Here is a 20,931-nt window from a genome sequence, read left to right as displayed (position 1 = left end):
ATGACTTGTGTAGTTGCTTCTGTATCATAAATACAGAAGAAAAAAATGGAACCTTTCAGTTTCTTTTCATATTTGAATTGGTGTAAATGCTGGAAAAAACACAATTCTCTGTGTTACTCATTTGTTTGTAACGCTTGACATGTTTTTAGTATACTACTACAAATGGAATAAATACAAAGGTCTATGCTTTGGTTTTGGGGTGGGGTTTTTCTGATGTGCTTAAAGTTGCTGGGTTTTGCTAGCATATGGTGATACATATGGTGGTATAGTGATATGAAGATCTGTGTCTCTTAGAGACCTGGTGTTGGCTTTGATACCTTATCAAAGACTGGTTCTCATGCTAAACCAGAGCGCCTTACTGCATGCTGTAAGTAAAGCTGACAGAAATAAGGGCAGAGTTTGTCAGGGAGGATTTTACAGGGGGGGGGTGTGTGCTTTTAATCTCTGATTGCTTTTAAGCCTGTTGAACTGTAGTCTTCTGTAGAGTATGCATTTGCTATCCCAACACGAGTGGATCTCCCTGTTTAAGCCTGTAGTACAAAATGGAGGGCGTGCCAATACCTATATGGGAAGCAAAACTGAAACCCTCTCTCATCTGAAGAAGTATTTTTGTTGTGGTTTTTTTTTTTTTTCTTTTGTAGCGGGGAGTGCCTTCCAAGGAAGCCTGTTATTTTGGTAATGCCATGTAGCTAGTGAAATAGGGATGTGATAATATTAAAAGACAGCATATTGGTTTAAATGTAATAAACATGGTTGACATCAGTGTTAATGCTTTTGCCATGTTTATTTTTTACAGGGCGCATTTGAGAAGATATTTTCTTCTTGGCCACTGTCCAAGTGTTTTGAACTGAATGGGAATGTCTATGAATGGTGGTTCAGGTGGAAGCTGGATCGCTATGTACGTAACATTTACATAAATTTATACTGGTCTTTTAAGTGCATTTTTTAATTTGGGGGGAGGGGGAGTTGTTTTCCTTTCCTTCAGAGAAAATAGGAGTTTGTCCCAGTGGATTGTTTAATAGAAGACTAAGCTGCATCCACCTTACTTCTGCAAATGTCTGTCAAAATATCACAGCTCAAAAGATGGATGTTGATTGATTTGCTGCTGGATCCTGCTTAGTTTGCTTTTAAAAAATAAAGTCATAAAGTGACCCAGATTTGTCTTTTCTCAAAAATTTTACTGTGAAAATTTAACACCTGTAGCACTTCAGGCTATTGAAATACAAGGCAAACTATTGTGGTGGCTTTCTTAATAATATTTTTTGAAAACTGTATCAATTAAGCATATATTTCTTTTAAGGTAACCTTTAAAACACTTTTAAAACCAAGGTCTTGATGCCCAAACCGTACTACTCTTGCATGTATTTTTAAATGGTTTTCCAGTGGCAAAGTGCTTTCTTTCCAGTTACTGACCCTACAATGTGGGGGCATAGAACAGGGTCTATGGACCATAGAACACTGGTCTTTTTTTTTTTTTTTTTTTTTTTGCCTTCTTGGTAAGGTAAGTGGAGTTTCTAAGATGGGAGCATTTATCTGCTGACCTTATCCTTAAGGGGATCACTTGCACGCCTCTCCCTCTGGCAGTCTTCTGTAACTGAAATTTGCGGAGCACACAGCTGCCACCTCCTGGGCTGCTCCCATCAGCAGTGCGCGCTGCGTTGCGACGTTGCAGGCTTGGAGCTTTGTTGCTTGTGAACAGTGTGTGTTCTGTGATGCCGCTGAAGACAAAGTCCCAAAATAAATACAGAAGACAAGCACCGCATGGGCCTGAAACAGCATCGTGTTGCTAGCTAATGAGAACTTGGCATAAGATCATAAAACACTGTTGAAGAATTGTGTCTGTGAGAGAGGGAAGCACTTGTAGGGCTTCTTGAATGTTTTCACCTGCCAGCTTGGAAGAAGGCCAGAGACTCATGGTTTTTCCCCAGAGAAAGCCCTTTTCAATGCTGGCATAGGTTGCGGAGGGGATAGTAGGTACTTGAAAGCTTCTTGAAATTTCGTTGTCATGTCTTTAATGCTCTGTGAAGCATTAGTAAGAGTACTTTATTTGTAGTTTTTGACTTGAGTTAAAAATGCAGCTTATGACAACATAGTGTAGAAAGCCTGTGTTTGTTTGCTTCAGTAAATCTGGAAAAGGACCTTTTGACACCTAAGCTTTGGTATTACCAACAGTTTATCTTGTAGCATTTCTGTTAAGGGTTTGTACCTGAAGTACTTGTAAAAGCCATGAAATATTCATTGCATTCTGCTTGTCTTTTACAGGTGGTTTTTCATGGGATGCTGTTTGCTTTTATTTATCTGGCATTGCAGAAACGTCAGATGATATCAGAAGGAAAGGGGGATCCTCTTTTCTCCAACAGAGTTTCAAATGTTTTATTATTTATTTCAATTGTATCCTTTTTGGTACGTACCTAGTATAACTAGTATAATCAGGTTTGTAAATCTCTAAAGAATAAGTTTTCCGAAGCTCTTGTTTAGAAAATATATTGATTTAAAAAATCAAATCTTGATCTGGAGATACTTCAGCTGTGTTTTTGTGCAAGGCCTACCTGTCTACTCACTAAAATATTTTTCCTTGCAGTTAACTGTAGATGAGAACATCATTACTCTTGCAGTTCATTGCAAAGGTTACAAGAAAATTGGATCATAGATATAACACAGTAGATAACGCAGCGCTTATCTCCGCTCGATTGCTTGTTTATTTCTGATGGAAAAATTGTCAACAGTATGGCTGTATCTTAGGGTATGAATAAGTATGGTATTCATCAGTTGCAAAGAAGAATTTGAGGGAAACACAAAACTAAGTACAATGTAGTTTTTTCTGTTACTGTCCTGCATCTTAGTGCACCAGCTACTGCTGAAGCACTTCAAAATTGCTTACCTCTTGTTTCATTTTTAAATGTTATATATAATTGCTACACAGACTGATTCTTATATCTTTTAGACCTACTCTATTTGGGCTAGTAGCTGTAAAAACAAGACAGAGTGCAATGAACTACATCCTTCTGTTTCTGTGGTGCAGGTAACTGTAATTATCATCCTTTTCCTTACAGTGATAGAATCTAGTCTGTTCTCGTTTGGGCTTTTTTAAAAATTGTTTTTAAAAACATTTTTGCGGTAGCATGGAATGACAGATATTGAGCTTCATTCTCATGTCTGAAAGGGACAAAGGGTTTAACTACATTGCTTGCTGTTTTTCATTGCCTTTAAGCACTGAAATCACATACTGTGATTATGCTTTTGATTAACCTTGGGGTCCTTAGTGTAGGTTTCATGTGCACTGTTTCACTCCAAACCCAACTTTTAGCTAATTGCATAGCAGTGGAAAAGAAGAAAGTTGCAGGGAAGCGTGACTGTTTGGGAGGTATTAGGGTAGGAAGCAACCTATGGGACCCTGTAGTCACTTTTAGGCAGAGAAGAGGTGGGCCACAGGGGCAAGCATGTGGTTTTCTTAAATTTAGATTTTTCCTTTTACTGTGTCCCCTGCCGCGCTATACCCCAGCTGTCTGATTCTGATCCCTCCGATTCCTTTTTTTTTTTTTTTTAATTGTTTGTCCTGCACTGTTGTGGGGCAGCATGTGTGACTTAGTTTTTTAATATTACTTTGTCCATCTTGACACCTTCTCTTTGAAAACTGAGGGTTAACTGAGATCTGTGGCCACCTTCATTTTAGTCTGGCATGGTATAACATGTTCTGCGACCATGCCTAGTAAGTGTATAGTAATACGTATTAACATCAAGGCCATGATTCTACTGAAGGTGTAAATGTGACTTGCTATGCTATAAGAATGTGTAGGAGATTTGCAGTTTTCGAGACCTACTTTGTTAAGTATAAACTGCATGGATTTTTGTTTGGTTTATATATTTATCAGATTTTAAAGAGAATTTAATGCATGATGCACTTCAGTTTAGACAATGAAAATGAATAAACCTTTTGTGTGTGTGTGTAATCTGCTTGTCATTCACAGTCACTTTTTTTCTTTTTTTACTTTTTTTTAAAAAAAGATTTTAGCTTTCGTCCTCATCAGGAACATTCCTGGATATGTCCGATCTGTGTATAGCTCATTCTTTGCCTGGTTTGGCAAAATTTCTCTAGAGGTAAGTAGAATGATCAGAAGCACAGTGAATTGAAACTTAGAAATGTAAGGTGGTTTTATTATCTAAATTGTAGTATAACACATAAATAGCGAAAACATTTATTGGCTTATTTAATACCATGTTGTTGGTTTTGACCTCTTTTAGCATTGTAGCTTCCATCTACACTTAAAAATCATAGCTGAAGTAGCAGTCTCACAGTAGCAAACTTATTTCTTAGGCTGTTTTCAGGGGGAGAGTTTAGGGTTGTGAGAGTGGGGATTTAATGCTGGAGTAAGCTGTGGTGTGTATGCAGTTGGAAGATAAAAATTTAAGCCAGCTGAAGAGTCAGCATGAATTATACTGACTGGTATAAGTACACTTATAAATGGGTTTGCCCTAGAAAGCTTTCCTGCAGTACAAATGTAACTTTACAAACAAAACCCTTCTTAGTGCAAACGTTACCTTGTTCCATTGAGTGTGTATTTTGAAACAGTAGGAATTACCTTGCTTTCCATTTTATTTGCTGTTTAGTAATATTAAATGTTTAATTTTATTGTATTACTAAAATACATTTTAAAAAGGGAAAGGAACTTACAGGAGAAACTCATTGTAATACAATGTATATGTAGTACATGATTTTGAATTTTTTTTAAAGGATCACATTTTCACCCTTCAGATTCCTGGTGAACTTTAAGGGGCTGCTCAACTCCAGGGACCTTTGCAGTCATCAGCAGTTAAAGCACCATCTTTTATTTGCAGGCATTTTGCCTGCAATTTTGGAAATTTGAATGCAAAGGTCCTTGGAGTTGAGCAGCCCCTTAAAGTTCAGTCCCTCACCAGAGATACAGTAACTGAGCGGAGGCATATTCCTCATCTGTTCTGACATAATGTACATGATGCTCCCCTATGCTGTATGTGGTTAAGGGCTAAGCAAACCCATTTTACTGTGTACTGTAACAGACGTCTTACAGCATAGACACGTGGAGAACCGCTTCTCAAGTACGTTATTGAATCACAAATGTCTGAATTAAGCAGAAGTACAGCGTGTCCGTTGATGCAATAGTAATAATTACGTGTTTTTATATAAGTAAAAATATTTATGTATAAGGATTATTAAACAAACTCTTTTTTCTTTTAGCTTTTCATTTGCCAATACCATATTTGGCTGGCAGCAGACACGAAGGGGATCTTGGTGCTCATTCCTGGATATCCGATGTTCAATGTTCTTGTCAGCACTTTTATATTTGTGTGTGTGGCACATGAAATTTCTCAGATCACTAATGATCTAGCACAGATTGTGGTTCCTAAAGATAACTCAACTCTGCTGAAAAGATTGCTATGCATAGCTGGATTTTTTTCTGGACTGCTCCTCTTCTCAGCAATGCAAGATCAGGCAAGGCATTAACTTGAAAAGATTCTTAGAAACTTTCTTCAGGTTTACTTTGTGTCTGCCTGAACAAATATTCTCAACTGGAGGTATAAGAAGACATTTAAATTAAGTGTGTGGAAAATGTATATAGTGCGAATGTACATATTTTGTGTGGAAATAGCCTTCTCAAATAATCGGAGAAACAAGAATGCACTGTACAGAATTGCATGTGAAAATGAGTCTTTTCTACTGGATATATGTTCCTGTTTACATATCTGTTTAAACGTGACATGAAGAAGTGAAGTTAAATGGTTTAGCAACATCATGTGCATATCACGGCATTAACTTTACCTTGGGTCAGCCGAATGAAGAGTGGATATTACTAAAGTACCGCCTATACATAACACGTGCTGTAATCATTCACATCAAGGAACAAAAAAGAACAAACTTGGGATGCGTCATTAATGGTCACCTTTAGCTGATGTGAGACGTGAAGTTACTGGTAAACCAGGGCATTTTTCTGAACAAAATGGTACTTTTTTGTTTAGAAGTGAGTATTTTGGGTGAAGATAGTATATGTTTTATGAAACCCTTTATATGTGGAAATAAAAAGTCATCGCCAATTCAGTAAATTAAGACTATATACAAGTTTACATAATATTTTATGGGGGGTTTTTTTAGAAATTTAAGATGTTTTCGGAAATATGGTGAATTCTGAGGTGAAATATTTTTATAAAGAAAATTTGATTATTTTTCCCCCCTAAAATGCTTTTTCATAAATTTTCCACTAATTTATTTAACTATGTGCAGTTCTCTGTACAGCCCCGGTGAACAAACAGGTGAATAATTTTCAGAGACTCAATTCAAGATGGAGAATTTTTGGAAGACCTCCAGCATTTTCCAGTCAGATGCAATCCCATCCTAGCCACTCCGTCAGATCTTAAGGAAGCGGGAGAACGGGAACGGTGATCTTCGAACCTCTCTCTTGAGTTTGTAGGTGACCTTGAACTAGGTCTCAGTAGGGAACTGGTGCCATATTCTATCCTGTAATAATATTTTCATTTAAAAGGATGCGCGCCGAGGATGCAGGACAAGCTGTTGATATCGTGAGGAGGAGGGATTGAGTGCTCATCTTGTTGCGTGCAGGTGGCTGAGTCTCAGAATTACAAAGGAAAGGCGATGGGAGCTGTTTGGAGGAACCTTTTTTTCCCATCTTTTTTAGCAGTGCCCATCTTTCTTATTAACGCCTTCCTTTAGCATAAAAAGTAAAATTGAAAGAAATAGCCCTTCAGTGTGGCGCTGACAAGCTGTCATTTCTGTTCCACTTATTGGGTGAAGTTCTGGTCATTTCTTTGCTGTTTGTGGTTTTGGTTCGGGTGATAGTTTGACCTCTACTTGCTTTTTCATTTTATTCTTCTACTGATTACTTGTTAGCAGTCAAAAGCATGAGCACAAATTGTTTTCCAAGCATATGTGCAATTACATATGATTATAAACAATATGAATCCTAATTTGCACCATATGTACTATCATGTACCTGGTTTTGATCTTATCCCAGTTAAAAAATTGAATTCAATCTTGCAGCCACCAATGAGTGCAAAAAAAATTTGTGAAAAGAATGGCTTCAAATTTTTTTTTTTTGGTGGAGAACAGTTTCTTTTAAAGAATGACCAGTCATTCACCATAAAAAAAAAAAAAAAATCACTCGCTTCCCCCCGATTCAGCAGTTTTATTAAGTCTGCCACCTATTTTGAAGCTACTATTTGTTCTTTCTGTGCATTACTTCCAGTGTTTGGAGAGTTAACCTCCTGGATCAGGACATTTGAAGGGCTGAAAGAAACGATATAGGTGAACACTGCAGTGGGGGAGAGGACGCGTAACCTTCAGCTATGCCAGTATTAGGAGCAATGGGGAGCTGTGAGTTTGAGGGATAATCTTTGTTTTGTTCTTCACAACTTTAAGTATTGTAGATATAATTTTATTTATCTGTTGTACAGACTTGGTTAAAAGATTTATTTTTCATGTTTGAAATAATGCACTTGTTTACTATTACTGTATGTGGGATAAATATATTTTCTTTTCAGGTTATGTAAAAATATGAAGTAATTTAAACATTAAATAAATGTGCTGTGGATGCTTATTTTTGTAATGGGAGCAGTATCAATTAAGTAGAAACTTTTAATTGCTTGACTCTAGCTGGGCTACGGTTCACTGTTATGCCTACCTTAAGTTACAGATTAGTGTTGCAGTTTCTCCAAAGTGATATTCTGGATACCGTTACTTCAAATGCAGGGCAGATATTCACTTGTATCACAAGTTATTTCAGGTGCAACACAGGAGGAAAGATCCTTCTGCAGTAAATCGCACTGTCCCAGGCCTGATGGAAGCGCAGCTCCAGCAGCCAAGACCGCCCCTGGAGCTCGGGGGCCTCCAGCAGGACGCCACAGCGGAGGCCTCGGACACTTTTCCCCCCAGGGTTACAAGCTAGAAACGCTGCGGCAGAGCTCTGCAGGAAAGCAGAGGAGCTGACTTGGCTTTTCTTCAAGAAACCCACCCTTAAGCTTTGGTTGGATTAAGGAATTTAGCTTTTAATTTAGCTGCTTAAGTCCCGCAGTAAATAGAAGAAGGGGCTCCTTAAGCAAAGGATTCAGAGTGGTAGTTCCTATCCCTGCAGCTCCTTGTGTAACTGGGGAGATAGATAGATAGATAATATCGAACGTGGGCACCTGAACTAAGTGGTGCAAATACTCTCCATGCTTTCCAGTTCCACCACCTATTTAGGCGTCTCCCCCAGTTAAACAGAAACCCTGCACAATCAATCAGCTCCACTTCAATTCTTCGACACTTACCGTCCAGTATCACTGTCCGTAATGTTAACACCTGTAACAAAAAGCCGTTCAGCATCATTACGTAAAATAATCAGGCAACAATAGCACTACTTAATGTTTTCCTATTTATTTATTAGATTTCACATTTCATATATTTACAAAGACACCTGTAGTGCTTTCTATTTAATTTGGTTGCAACTGTCAATCAATACAATATCAGTTCATACTGTCATTGTACATCATTAAAAGAGGCTGTGAATTCACCGTTTTAATTATCAGCACCTTTACCTCCTACCAGTTCTTTAGCCATTAAGTGTCTTCAGCCAGCTTTATAAATCTGTGCTTCCGTAGTAGTTGTTTTAGTAAGTAAAAATAAATAATTTGTTATTAAACTTACCTCAAATAAATGAAGCTTTCAATCGTAAAATAGTTATGTGCTTAATACCCATTCATTAGATTCTTTTCGGAATAGGTGGGGCACCCACTGGTACAAACTGATTCTCGATGCGTGTGCCTAACAGTTTAAGAAATTTCCTTAAATATAGTGGCACTGTTACATATTAATACAAATAAGACAGGAGCAGCTCAACTGGTAGTTAATTGATTGTCATGTCATCCTCAAGTTACCCGAAATTGTTATGATCCAAAACCAATACTATTTACAAAGTTTAATGTTGCTTAAAAATCAATATTTAAAATCCATTCCATTCATTTCTGTTTCAAAGCACTGACAGCTCATACATTTGAAAATAGTAGTAGAAACCAATAGAAACCAAATGCCAATTGTACTCAAATTTTTCACAGCTTGGATGAAAGATGTAAATTTTTAATTTACTGTAAATCTCCATGTGCAGTTTTCTAATTTACTTTTCAGCGATAATGATCCAAGCTGCTGGAAAAAAAGGAGGGGTCTCTTAGGAGGCTGACTGGTGAAATCTGTGCCCTGGTACCTCCTGGGTGAGGTAGGTGGCCGTGACGCGTGCCACTTTGACGGTGCGTAGGAATGGCTCGCTATTCCAACTGTTCCAGAACCTGACTTAGTTTTTCAACTTCTGACTGTAGCCTGAGCGACCTCTGGTAGTGTAATAACCACCGGCACTACTCCTGGGGCGAGGTGTATTTATTAAGGTGTGCTGCCGGTTGTGCTTCGCATTTAGGGCAGCCTTGCAAACTCTGACGTTTGCAGCTTGACAATACAGAAGTATGCACGATGTACTGAGCACTGATTATATACTTTGCTGCAATAGTTATCACACTTGTTGCACAAAATGGGTTTAAAAAGCAGTTCAGGACTTAACTATCTGCCGAGGTGTTGCATTCAGCTCCAAGCCTACAAACACATCATCATTTGCTTAAAAACGAACATAAAATAAGGTTTTGCGTTGTGAAGGAACAGGGTCATAACTGTGAAAAGAAAAAAAAAAAAGCCAGTGACTACTTAGGTCTTTTTACAAACTCTAATAACCTTGTTTTACGGTTTCTTTTTAGCCTCAGTCTTAAATTTCTAAATTACTCAGTTTCTCTTAGCAGAGACTTCAGAAACTGCAGCTAAGGCAATGTAGCCAGCATTTAGCAATTTTAAAGCAGATGCAGCTTTCTGCTTACAACGCAACGTCCTGATGAACACACAGCTTCTGAAAGAGACGATATTACAGAAAAAAAGACAAAGCTTTAAGAGTCAGCTTAAAACCGTATGATGCTTTGAGGTAAAACCCCAAGAGCTGTTGGTGTGAGCTGTTACAGCTGGAGACCCTGAAATCCTGTGTTGTGCTGTATTTGAGGATTTAAAGAAGCATCAGAAAAAAGCATTTAAAATACGCAGAGAAGTGTCAGGAGATAAATTATCACCATCTATTAAAAAATAAGGAAACCTCAGTTCAGATCCTTCATATTATTAAGCTTCCAGCTGTACAGACAAATAACCACCTCCAGGAAAGTATGTATTTATTTAATCAACTCCTTTTTAAGATGCTAAAAAACAATCCTTGGTTTATTGGATAGCTAGTTCTCCCACAACTCTTTTTGCTCCAGAAAGAACAAAGAATGTGGAGGATATAAAAAATAAACCGCATCGGGAACATCACAGAAAATATTTTAAAAGAGTTAAAAGTGCGTGTACAACAACTAAATTTTGCATAACAAAATTTACCCTTGTTTACTTGCAGACATTAATTTCTGCCTCCAGTAGTTTGTAACAGTTTCTTCTAACATAACCAGATGAATGAATGGACAGATTTTAAACGTTTTATTGCTTACAATAAATACAAGTTGTCAGATAGGTTAAATATCTGGTAAAGGAACAGAAATCCAATTTTCAACAGGAATCGTTTTAGTTTTTTGGGTTTTGTTTTTGTTTTTTGTTTTTTTGTTTTTTCAAAAAATAACTTTGCTCATTAAATTTTTATAATCTCTAAAAAATTAATGCCTAGTAGATCTGGAATACTATTTCTGAGCCTCATCACATTGCACAAGTTTCCATGCTTACACACTACTGCTTTCCGTGTGCAAATGTAAGGTAATTGTATCATCCCACTGAACAGGGTCTGAAATCCTTTGAACCTGGTGCTTATTTTGAAGTTTTGATTTCCCTGTTAAAACTTTCAGGAGAGATCACAAGACGGAATAAAGTTTGGTATTTATTAATACATATATTTGAAAGATTATTTTCTGAATGTAACAAATATAAAAAGTTATCAGTGTTTACAAATTGTCAAAAATGTCCAAAGTACAAAAGGATACAGTACATTAGTTATATGGAAGTGATTGTACTCTCTGGCACTGAAACCATCCTAATACTGTGGGCATGCACAATATACACCAGAAAAACTCATGCATCAATCAGAACAAAAAAGGAAATAAGACCGTTTGCTGCTTTCTCTGGTTACAAATTCATTGCTTCTGTTAGTTTTCGTTCCTCAGGAATACCATTTACCTGCAAATAGATGAGAATTTATACAGTCCATCAGTGGCAGATGCTGCTTCAACAATACTGAACTGTCAATTGGCAGCACGGCACATAAATAGTATTTTTTAGTCCTTTATCAAGAACCACATTGGAGAAACACCACAAGTACGACTTGGACCAAAAGACAACATACATGTGAAAAAGCTTTGCTTGCTTTCCTCTGGGAAAGGAGAGACCTGGGAAAAGATTGTTTAACTGGGAATTTCTCTCTCTATTTGAGATCTAACAGACTTCACAGGGAGACTGTGAAGCTCAAAATGAAAAATGCAGTACAGAGTGTGCATGCACTATTTAGTCTTTTGCATTATAGGGATATCCTATAAACTTTTTCATCTAAGCACCTTAAAATAGTCCTCATGAATTTTGCCAACCGACAGAGGGACAATTACAAAACTTAATATACCTTTTCATGCTAGAGACCAGTAGCAATCTTCAGCAGTGTAATACAAACGTTAGATGTGAGTTGTCATCTTTCATACAATTCTTTCCCAATTATGTTTTAACTTTGTGAAGTAGTTGAGCATTATGTCAGCTATTAAGTCTGCATTTTTAAATAAGGTTAAAAAAAAAAAATTGTTTCTTTTTGGGGATTCGGATAGTTCCTGAAGGGGGCAGTGGTTATTAGACACAGTCTGTTCTTCAAATTACTAAGCATGGTCTACTGGAGCTTTAAAATAGAAATATATTCTTATTTATGGTGGTGACCGATAGTACGTTAATAATCCTGAGTAAATTATTGGGAGTTCTCTCTAGGAAAGGAAAAAAATGAAACAATGAATGTCCAGTTCTATAGCTTTTTTGGCCTTAAGTGTTTTAGTTCTGTAAACTTCTTACTTGAACAGATCAATAGAATTGATTGCTAAGTTTGTACTGATGCTACTAAAAATCTTAGGAGCACCTGAATTTTGTTTTACATCGTAACATTCTAAAAATCTAACCTTCTGACAAGTCATGGATATCCTTTAGAAGATAAACTGCAAGAGGCACATGCCATCACGTCATGGAAGTGCTCGCAGTGTCATCTGCGTATCTGTGCTACGGAGGAAGGTGTCATTGTAAACTAAGAAAAGAGGAGGAAGCGTTGTCTGTCCCAAATATGTTTCCTTCCCCGCCCCAATTTCTGAGAGCTTATCACAGGCAGCGTCTGTGATGAATATGGAAGAACAGGTGTATTCTACCAAAATAATGTACTACAGAAAATACAGACATGGGAGGATTTTTAAAATCTGGTTTTATGGCAGTTCTTTATTGCGAATTGCGAGCAGCAAACCCATGCTAGCTTGTATTTCATACCTTTTTAAAAATTTCTCACCGCTTCACAGTACATGCAGTACTACCAGGTGATTTTTGCATCTTTTTTACTGCAAGACAGACTGGAATTGTTGTAACAAAACAGTCATAACAGAAGGGTTGAACTGTGTGACATTTTTATTCTGCCTTCTAAATGCCTGCAGTAGTGAGTGTTAAGAGCTACGCTAAATGTCAACCCAAACCGGTGCTGGAGGCTCTGGACGGACAGTGCCAGGGCCATCTGCCATTTCCAATATACGTATAATAAAGCACACAAGTAGCAAAGCTAGCAGAACTGCAGTCAGGTTTTTTTATAAATGTGTTTTTAATTTCCAGGTAACACAAAAAAACACATGGGCAGAAGCGTCTATTATATACTTGCCTCAAATCTTTGAAATGTTGTCATACGAAATTCTCCTTTAATCCCCGAAAGCAGTAATGAAGAAGAAGGATTTTGAATGAAAAGAAAGAGTTGCTTATGTAACTCCTAAGTTAACACAAGTCCTCCTCTTGGAGCTGTAGTTCCCGTATTATGTTCAATACATATATACCTGGAGTTCTGCCTAAATACCTCCTTGAATATTCAAAATTACACTTTGGCCTCTACATTTTCCTTGTATGATCCTTATCCCCTTGCACGTGGCGATGGCTGTAGCTTTTTCTCAGACCTGACAGGCTAACTAGGGAGAACAATCAGCATTAGTCGATACTCTGATGGGATCATTCATGACCTCAGTCAGTACACTAGGATTTGTGAAAATGATGTAAAAGTGATGACGAAGACACAGGAAACCAGCAGCATAGGTATTTGCCTCACCACAGATTCCCCAATATCAACTCTTTATGTTCAGTTACAGCAATAAAAAGCTCCTTCTTCAGAGCTTAACTAGTATTGGCAGGAATTAGAAATTTTGATTTCCTATCAAGTTTTAGAGACTCTAAAGAGTCTCTAAAAGACACTCTAAAGAGTGTTACACTCTAAAGAGTGTAACTGCATTTGGGAATCTGGCTGTAGCTTCATGTTGCAATGAAAAATTATTTATATGACAAGTTTTCCAATGTAGCTGTACCAGATTCCAGTGTCTCATGCTGCATCCTAATGTAGCATCTCTCCTACTTGTTCAATCAGTTCCATCCCAAAATTTTCACCGATGTATCAAAAAAATTCTAGAATGGCAATGCTGTAATACTTTACTGTATTTGAAAATGGTTCCCACTGTCCATAGACTGTATGTGTTTTGACTACTGATTCCTCCGCACTGGTCACTTACTAGTCACAGTCTTTTCTCAGTACTGACCTGCACTCTGCTGCTGTGGAATCCGAGTCTGATGTGGCAGGTTCCTACAAAAAACAACTGAGTATCTTTAATGCTTCCAGACAAACTCTGAAGTATGTTATACATGAAAGTTCAGTATTTAAAATTCAGGGTTTTGCTTGCAAAGCAATAATCCGCTTTCACGATGCAAATACGGTTGTCAAAAGGTTAGCCAAGTCAATGAAAGAGAAAATGAGTGTTATGGGGTAATTCCTATTATTTTACTTGTCAAGTAGGTTCAAAGGCTCAGACTCGGTGAAATGCCAGAGGTAACAAGAGTCACCAGAGGTTTCTGTTACGCGAAGTTTGGTTTCCATAAGTGATGAATAGAGAAAAGATGACAGTCTTTGCTACTTAATTATTGACTGTGGAATGAATGAACATTCAACTAGTTTTACACATCAGAGCAGTCCACTTATCAAGGCAAAATTACATTTTTGCGTCCTGCTTAAGTGTTTATTTTAACAGCTACCAGATATTAAGGTTGTTTTTACAGAAAGGAATTAGGGGTTGGAATGTCCGTGAAGTGGATAAATACTCTATGTACAACTTCAGAAAGCCTTTAGTACAGGCTTTCGCACCCAGTCATAAAAAATTGCTATTCTGAATAGGGAAGAAACCGTAAAAGACAGGGTAGAGCACTTGCAGCAGTTGTACCAGGGATGATTTATACAGCTGTACTTTCTGGAGAATTTAGCTTTGGGATAGGGAGAAGAAAACACTCTTCTAGCACATATCTACATTATGAAGGGAAGTCAGGGCAAGCATGTGTGAATTAGGGCCAAGTTAGTGCTGGCACTGGACTGGTATCACTGGGGCCATGCGGGCCGGCCCGCTGAGGAGCTACCGACTGGAGCTAGTGTCGTAACACGGCACTGAAAAACGACGCCATCCACTTCTGAGACCACTGCCTCAGATCTGCTCAACCCCAGACACTTCCACCAAGCCCTTCCAGAAATGCCTTTTTGCTACAGCACAACCGACTTGTCTGAATTAGAACACGTGCAAACCGCTAGATGGGTCTGTCTCGACAGTTTCATTAAGTTACTGATAAATGAACTTTAAGGAAAAGAAATGAATATTTTTCTGGTTTCTGTCTTGGAGAGAGGCTGGCAACAATGGAAACGGCTGAGAGCTCGGAGCGGTTTCATTGGCAAGTCTGTATTTATTATCTGCGTAATGGAATATGCTCTTCTGTTCAATGGTAATGTTTCCAACATAAACCATTTGTGACAGGAACATGACTAACTACTTACAAAGTCTGGATTTTCTGGTATGAAACTACCACCCACCCGGTGGTAGTTTTATATCAGAACTCCAAAGACATGGGTTAAGAGGCAGGGTGTCTAAAATAGAACAGTTTTAATTGATTCCTCTGTCAAAAGTAGTTTTTCTCCAAAATATGCAGAAATGTAACTGTTCCATGCAAAGCTTCTTGCCAAGTCTGCAGACTGAAACCCAGCCATTTGATTTTATAACAGAAGGCCTTTCTTTCTGCTTGAAATGCAAACACCAGAGCAATCTTCAACTACAGAATCATTACCGATCCCCCCATAATAAACACATTTCTGATGACAAGCACTGGAATCCATCGTTAAATTGTGCAACGTAGGGAGTATTAACAAATAAAATAACATCTGTCTACTTACTGCTGTGTTTGCATCAGCGGCATACTGGTATTATCGTAGCTGTCTGTGTGAAGGGGCGGCACAATCTCACCAGTAACTGGGTGAAACACTGGAAGCGTTGAAAGAGGCCATGCTATCTCTCTATTCTTAGACATGTCACGAAGCTCTTTGGTTGATTTCTGTATAGCGCTGTGGTGGACCAACTGGATGCTATGACAGAAGGAAATAAAGCAGTAAATACATATTTTAAATGCTCCATCAAAATGGATAGACTTTCATAATTGTTCTTCTTAAAAATACAAGGACTTTGATGCATGCTACAGACTCTGTAGTGCAGCAATTACAGTAAACCTTTACATAGTTAATTTAATAAATATTGGATTTATTTAATTTTTAAGGCAGTAATTATTCCATTAGATCTTGCTGTCTGGATAAGTATGATTCCTAGGATCCAAGACTGTGCAATTTACTGCTAATGTTCCATTTATTTGCTGCAGTTAAAATAAAAGTTTTGGTTAACTCCTGATTCTTGTGGTAGATTCATAAAAACTCATAGGTTAATTTTAAAACACTCCATAGTATAGGCACCGGATACCTTCCCGGATATTTGTTCTCCTGTCCACTGCCTTTAAGATACAGGCTGGGAAGTCCAATAACCAGGAGTATAAATTATATATTAACATATTTATTCTAACAGCACTATTTTATTTTGAGTTGACAGCTGTTAATTTCAAACCCTTTTTATTCTGGTCTTCTATCCTTGCCAAGACTCTGATTTAAAAGCAGCTTTCACATTTATGAATTAAACCATGGATTAGAGAGAATGAAAGAAGATTATGACACACATGTATGAAGCATGACAAGCTACTGAGAATGAAAATTAAATGGTAAAAGAAAAATAACAGGAAAGAAGACACTTACTCTGGTGTTTGCATGTTTCTCTTTTCCCTAAAAACAAAACAAAATTTATGAATTAAATAATAGCATTGATAGTTGGAACATTAAATCTATCTGATGATGAAAATAGTACATGATGTAGAAATGCTGACAAGGTTATTGCTAAACGCAACTTGGCAGCATTTGCAACTGGGTTTATGACGAGGCCGTGATGAACGCACGTACAGAGATGTGATACTGATGACAGACACACACACACACACAGACACACACACAGAGAAATGAAAATGCAAGTTAAAGAACAAGCTTCTGGCTAAAATAAATTCTGTGACAAAATGAAATTGTAGTTTGCGTAAGAAATGGCAGAAATTACGTTACTTGCTGCTTTCCTTTTATGTTTTTCTTTTATAATATGTCTAAATTCAGTTCATATCCTCAATCAGATTTATTTTATAAAAGTTAGCATTTTAGAAATTACTTAATATTTTCCTGAATCAATGATCCTTTATTAGTATTTTATTTGTTTGGGGCATTTTGGAGAGCTGTGCATACGTGGAGATTTTGTGGGGTTTTGTGCATATGTTGAGATTTTTAACCCTTTCAGCTAGAACAATTAAAGGCCCTATATCCATTCTCTTGGAAATTACTGTATGTGCTTAGATGAAAAACAGTTCAATATTTCAAGCAGATATCTTTTGGCCTGTTTTAAATGTTTTTAATGAACTGAATGGAATTCTTCTAATAAATAGTCTTCTATGCATTATAATCTTAGAAAAATCTACAATTACTTATTAGTGTGTTAAAGTACTCACACTCCTTCCCGTCGGCAGCACATGATATAGGCAAGTATTAGAAAAAGCACCAGTGCTATTGCCGAGGGCACTGCCAGTGTAATTAGGAAATCCGAGTAATAGTCTCTGCTTTTCAGTGTATCAGAAGGTGGCTTGTATTCTCCACCATCAGGTAATATCCCCTCTCCACGGATCACTTCCTGAAAGGTGGATACTTGTTTTGTATTGTCAACCTGATACCCAGGAAAAAAAAAAAAAGAAGAAAAAAAAAGACAATTATATAACAACAAAATAACAGAGTGTAAAATCAGGCAGTATTTAACCAGCCATAACATATAAAAGAATCCATATTACACATTTGACAAATGCTACACAATTTCATCCAATCACTATTTTTTAACCAATAAAACCTTACATTTCATTGAAAGCTTCTGATCAATGTAATATCACTTTATTACTTTATCACATTATCACATTATTACTTTATTTTGTGCCTACCAGAGATAACTATGTTTTTTACAGATTAATTTTAGGGATACCTCACACAAACATTATTTGAGTAAAAATTCAGTAAACATTTTTATTGCAAACTAATTATTTGATACTGATTTCTTTTTGATTAATTAATCCATTTCTTACTAGTCTTCCTAAATAACAACACTGCCCTCTCTTGTATGAAGGTGGTAGATACGAAGAGTGGAGCACCTATGGATTTTCTTCCTCCTCCTTCTTCTTGAGCTTCGCATCCAGTGCTCAAAAAAGCAAGAAGCATGAACAGAGCCGCTGAGGACTGAGCAGCTCTATTGCCTCCCCACCCACCCGCTGCAGGAAGCTCCCCGACATGAGATGGGCATTTAGTTGATCAGAGCCAGAGTTCCAAGGTTTTTCTGTCTCCTAATTCAACTAACCTCCAGAAGGCTGCGTTTCTGGTCACAAGTAATTTTTTATTTATTTTTTTATGTCCTTATCTAATGTTCCTAGAAACACAACATTTTTTTGCTACTGAATTTCCTATTTCATTTAATTGACTGCCTTTCCCACATGACTTTTCAATTTTCTGCCTCCATTTTCTTGTTATCTTCAGTTAGATATGACTGTTAAATTTTACCAGTGTTAGTTTTAAATCTCTCTCCAGATCATTAATGAAAATAAATTATATTTGCTTACATGCTTGACCTTCTTCCTGACTGTTCATTGAGGAATCTTGCAACTGATGGTCATTTCTTTATAATTTACACTTTAAGTCCTAAAATGCTGTATTAAAACTTATGCAATGGATGAACAGGTCTTAATGGAGTGCTAGAAATAATGTTATGTTGAGCTTCAGATGCATATACAGGTATATATACATTTTAAGTGCAAGGGAGTTTGACAAAAATTAATTTACGTATTCTTCGCTCATTAAATTCTGCAGTATATTTTATGTTACGAATTCTACCTGCCTGCTCAGCTGAATCTCAAGCCCTAAGCAGAGGCACAAAAAAGATGTATGCAGCTACTGATGTGACTGACAGAAGCCCATACACACTGTGAGAACAAGCTATCAGAAAGCAGCGTTAAGAGGAAGCATGTATTAAGTTGCCCCTCTTTTCAGTATTTGGGACCCACAAGCTTAAATCTACTCCCATTTAGGTGCTAACCGCCAACATCACCTTATAAAAAGTGGGAGGAAGAGGATATGATGGCTGCATTTTCACTCACTGGTCTTTGTTGTGGTTATGGAAAACGGAGCTCAGCTCCGTCCCCATCCATGGATCTTGAGGGAGTTCTTGCCCCTTGGCTTGCCTCGTAGAGGGAAGCTTGGCTCTGTTTTCCCTTTGATCCACCTGGTTACAGCATGCAGCAGCAATGCTACTGGCAACAGTAAACCCCCCTAAGACTGTTCAAATTCAGTTATCTTGGCATGCTGCCAAAACAAGTGCCAAGTTCAAGAAGGCGGGGTTATAGGCTGCTGTAGAAAATTAGGCTTCTCTTTGAGAGCCTGTTCCTGTTACACAATCTCTGCTTTTCTCGAAACAGCACGACAACACTGCTTCATGATTAGTTTATGTGCCACTGTTGCTACCGGACAATTTTTCTGGAGAAGTACTCCTAACCAGCTGCTCTTCATTCTGCATGGGCACTGTTGATTATTCTTGCATTAGCGCACTATTCCTCTGCTGCTCCTTTTGAAACCCACCCTGTTTTCCAAGGCTGTTTCTCCAATTTCTCAAGACCTTTCTGAATTCTAACCTGTCCTTCAATGCACCTGCAGATGCTTTCAGTTTCATGGTGCCTGCAAATTTAATTTAAAAAGCATAATCCATCACCCAGCTTATTAATGAAGAATGGCAAGGAATTATTAATAATTCTGCTATGATTATGGCTATCCAACCAGCTCTCCACTAGGTCCTAGCTTCACCTAGGCCATGTTCCTGAGCTTGCTTATGAGACAGCATCAAAAAACCTTACCAAAAAGGAATAACATCTGCTGCTGCACTACTCTATTGAAAGAAGTTCTACTTCTTTCTTGTAGAAGGAAATCAAAGACTTGAAATAGTTTGTTCTTGATGAAGACTGACTGCCTTCTACTATTTTTCAGGTGCTGGTAAGTATTGCTGTGTACACATGTACACATGTACCTTTTGCAATTTCTCAACAGAAAGCCAATGAACAGTAAATAATCTTTCAGGGTGATGTCTGAAGTAGCTCAACAATGACCTAAGTGTATGTACCTTCACCGTCTTTGTTCAAACTCATCTGCAACGTTCTCTTCCAATACTGCATCATTTGTTGATTTTCCTTACCAGAACTAAACAAAAATAAACTTAAAAAGCCTCTTTGGGAATTATACTCCTTCCATGGCAAATAGATTAGTGTTCAGTTATCATTTTTCTTGTATTTGACTGCGAAGAATGTTCCCATTTATTTTTATTTCATTAGTCAACACTGGTTTCTTTTTTTTGTCTATTTTGTTTTTAACATGAAATATGTTTCAGACAATTTTCAGAAAGATTTTTTTTTTAGCAGCAGAGAAGCACTATTTAACTGGCCAGTGCTGTAGACTCAATATTTGAGAAAACATATATAAACACACACACATTTTAGGAAAGAAAGTGTAACTAGCAGTATTAGCATGCTGATTTAATGAACTACACCTATCTAAATAATTCTTTCATTACTTTTAGCTCTGTAAGCCCTAGAGTTCTCTGGCCATTTATATAAATCACCACTACCGAAAATGAATATGGTGGTTTCACTGGTGCTCAACTCGAATAGAATTCAGCCCACACAGCAAAATCCTTTCACTATCTTAAGAGTGTCTGCTAGACGGAAAACAATGTCCATCAGTCATGAAAAAGTGGAATTTGGCAGAGCCGTCTGGCCAGGCTGGAAAAATTCTTACCTAAATCATGTCTGGCATAAAATATTGTACTTCTACAAACATCATTTTTATGCAATAATAAAATAACTCACCAGAGAGATTTTACACCAGTCAATATGGAATTGAGTACGAAATTTTTTATCACAGGTTATTACGGGCTCCATTTCTTGACTGCATCTCAGCTGATTTTGTGGGTTTTCCACTTCTCGTAAGCAGGAAGAGAATGGAACATCTGCCCCAACCATAACATACACCCTGCAGAAAGGAAGAGTGACGGACTGTCAGGACACCTCATGCAGATCCCCAAAGGACAATGACGTACTCTTCCAAACATCATTATTGTTCGCGGTAACATTCAGCTGTGCTTTAAAGACTAAAATTACTTTTTTTATCATTTTTCTTGATA

At 37.5% G+C, this 20,931-nt stretch overlaps 2 protein-coding genes across 4 annotated transcripts in view; one reads left to right on the top strand and one right to left on the bottom strand.

Moving 5' to 3' along the window:
* The window catches only part of CASD1 (CAS1 domain containing 1), a 34,886-nt gene extending 27,187 nt beyond the window's left edge, over window positions 1–7,699 (top strand). For both annotated transcript variants that reach the window (XM_082305704.1, XM_082305703.1), the window contains 5 exons: window positions 797–898; window positions 2,263–2,403; window positions 2,945–3,022; window positions 4,006–4,098; window positions 5,216–7,699. In XM_082305704.1, coding sequence (XP_082161830.1) covers window positions 797–898; window positions 2,263–2,403; window positions 2,945–3,022; window positions 4,006–4,098; window positions 5,216–5,482 — 681 coding nt within the window. In that variant the 3' untranslated portion in view covers window positions 5,483–7,699. The remainder of the gene's footprint in view (window positions 1–796; window positions 899–2,262; window positions 2,404–2,944; window positions 3,023–4,005; window positions 4,099–5,215) is intronic.
* Window positions 7,700–8,321: 622 nt separating this feature from the next.
* Window positions 8,322–20,931, bottom strand: part of SGCE (sarcoglycan epsilon) — a gene marked incomplete at its 5' end in the record, with an annotated part of 34,030 nt that continues 21,420 nt past the window's right edge. The window contains 6 exons of one of the 2 annotated variants that reach the window (XM_082311056.1): window positions 8,322–9,678; window positions 13,828–13,871; window positions 15,495–15,683; window positions 16,395–16,421; window positions 17,183–17,394; window positions 20,618–20,780. In XM_082311056.1, coding sequence (XP_082167182.1) covers window positions 9,605–9,678; window positions 13,828–13,871; window positions 15,495–15,683; window positions 16,395–16,421; window positions 17,183–17,394; window positions 20,618–20,780 — 709 coding nt within the window. In that variant the 3' untranslated portion in view covers window positions 8,322–9,604. Of the gene's footprint in view, window positions 9,679–10,681; window positions 11,207–13,827; window positions 13,872–15,494; window positions 15,684–16,394; window positions 16,422–17,182; window positions 17,395–20,617; window positions 20,781–20,931 lie in introns of those variants that run through there. The other variant, XM_082311057.1, reaches the window with a different exon arrangement.

The sequence above is a fragment of the Platalea leucorodia genome (genome assembly GCF_965183815.1).
Source record: "Platalea leucorodia genome assembly, chromosome: 1".
Classification (NCBI taxonomy): domain Eukaryota; kingdom Metazoa; phylum Chordata; class Aves; order Pelecaniformes; family Threskiornithidae; genus Platalea; species Platalea leucorodia.
Note: the sequence above shows the minus strand (reverse complement) of the source record. Positions and strands in the feature narration are given on the sequence as shown.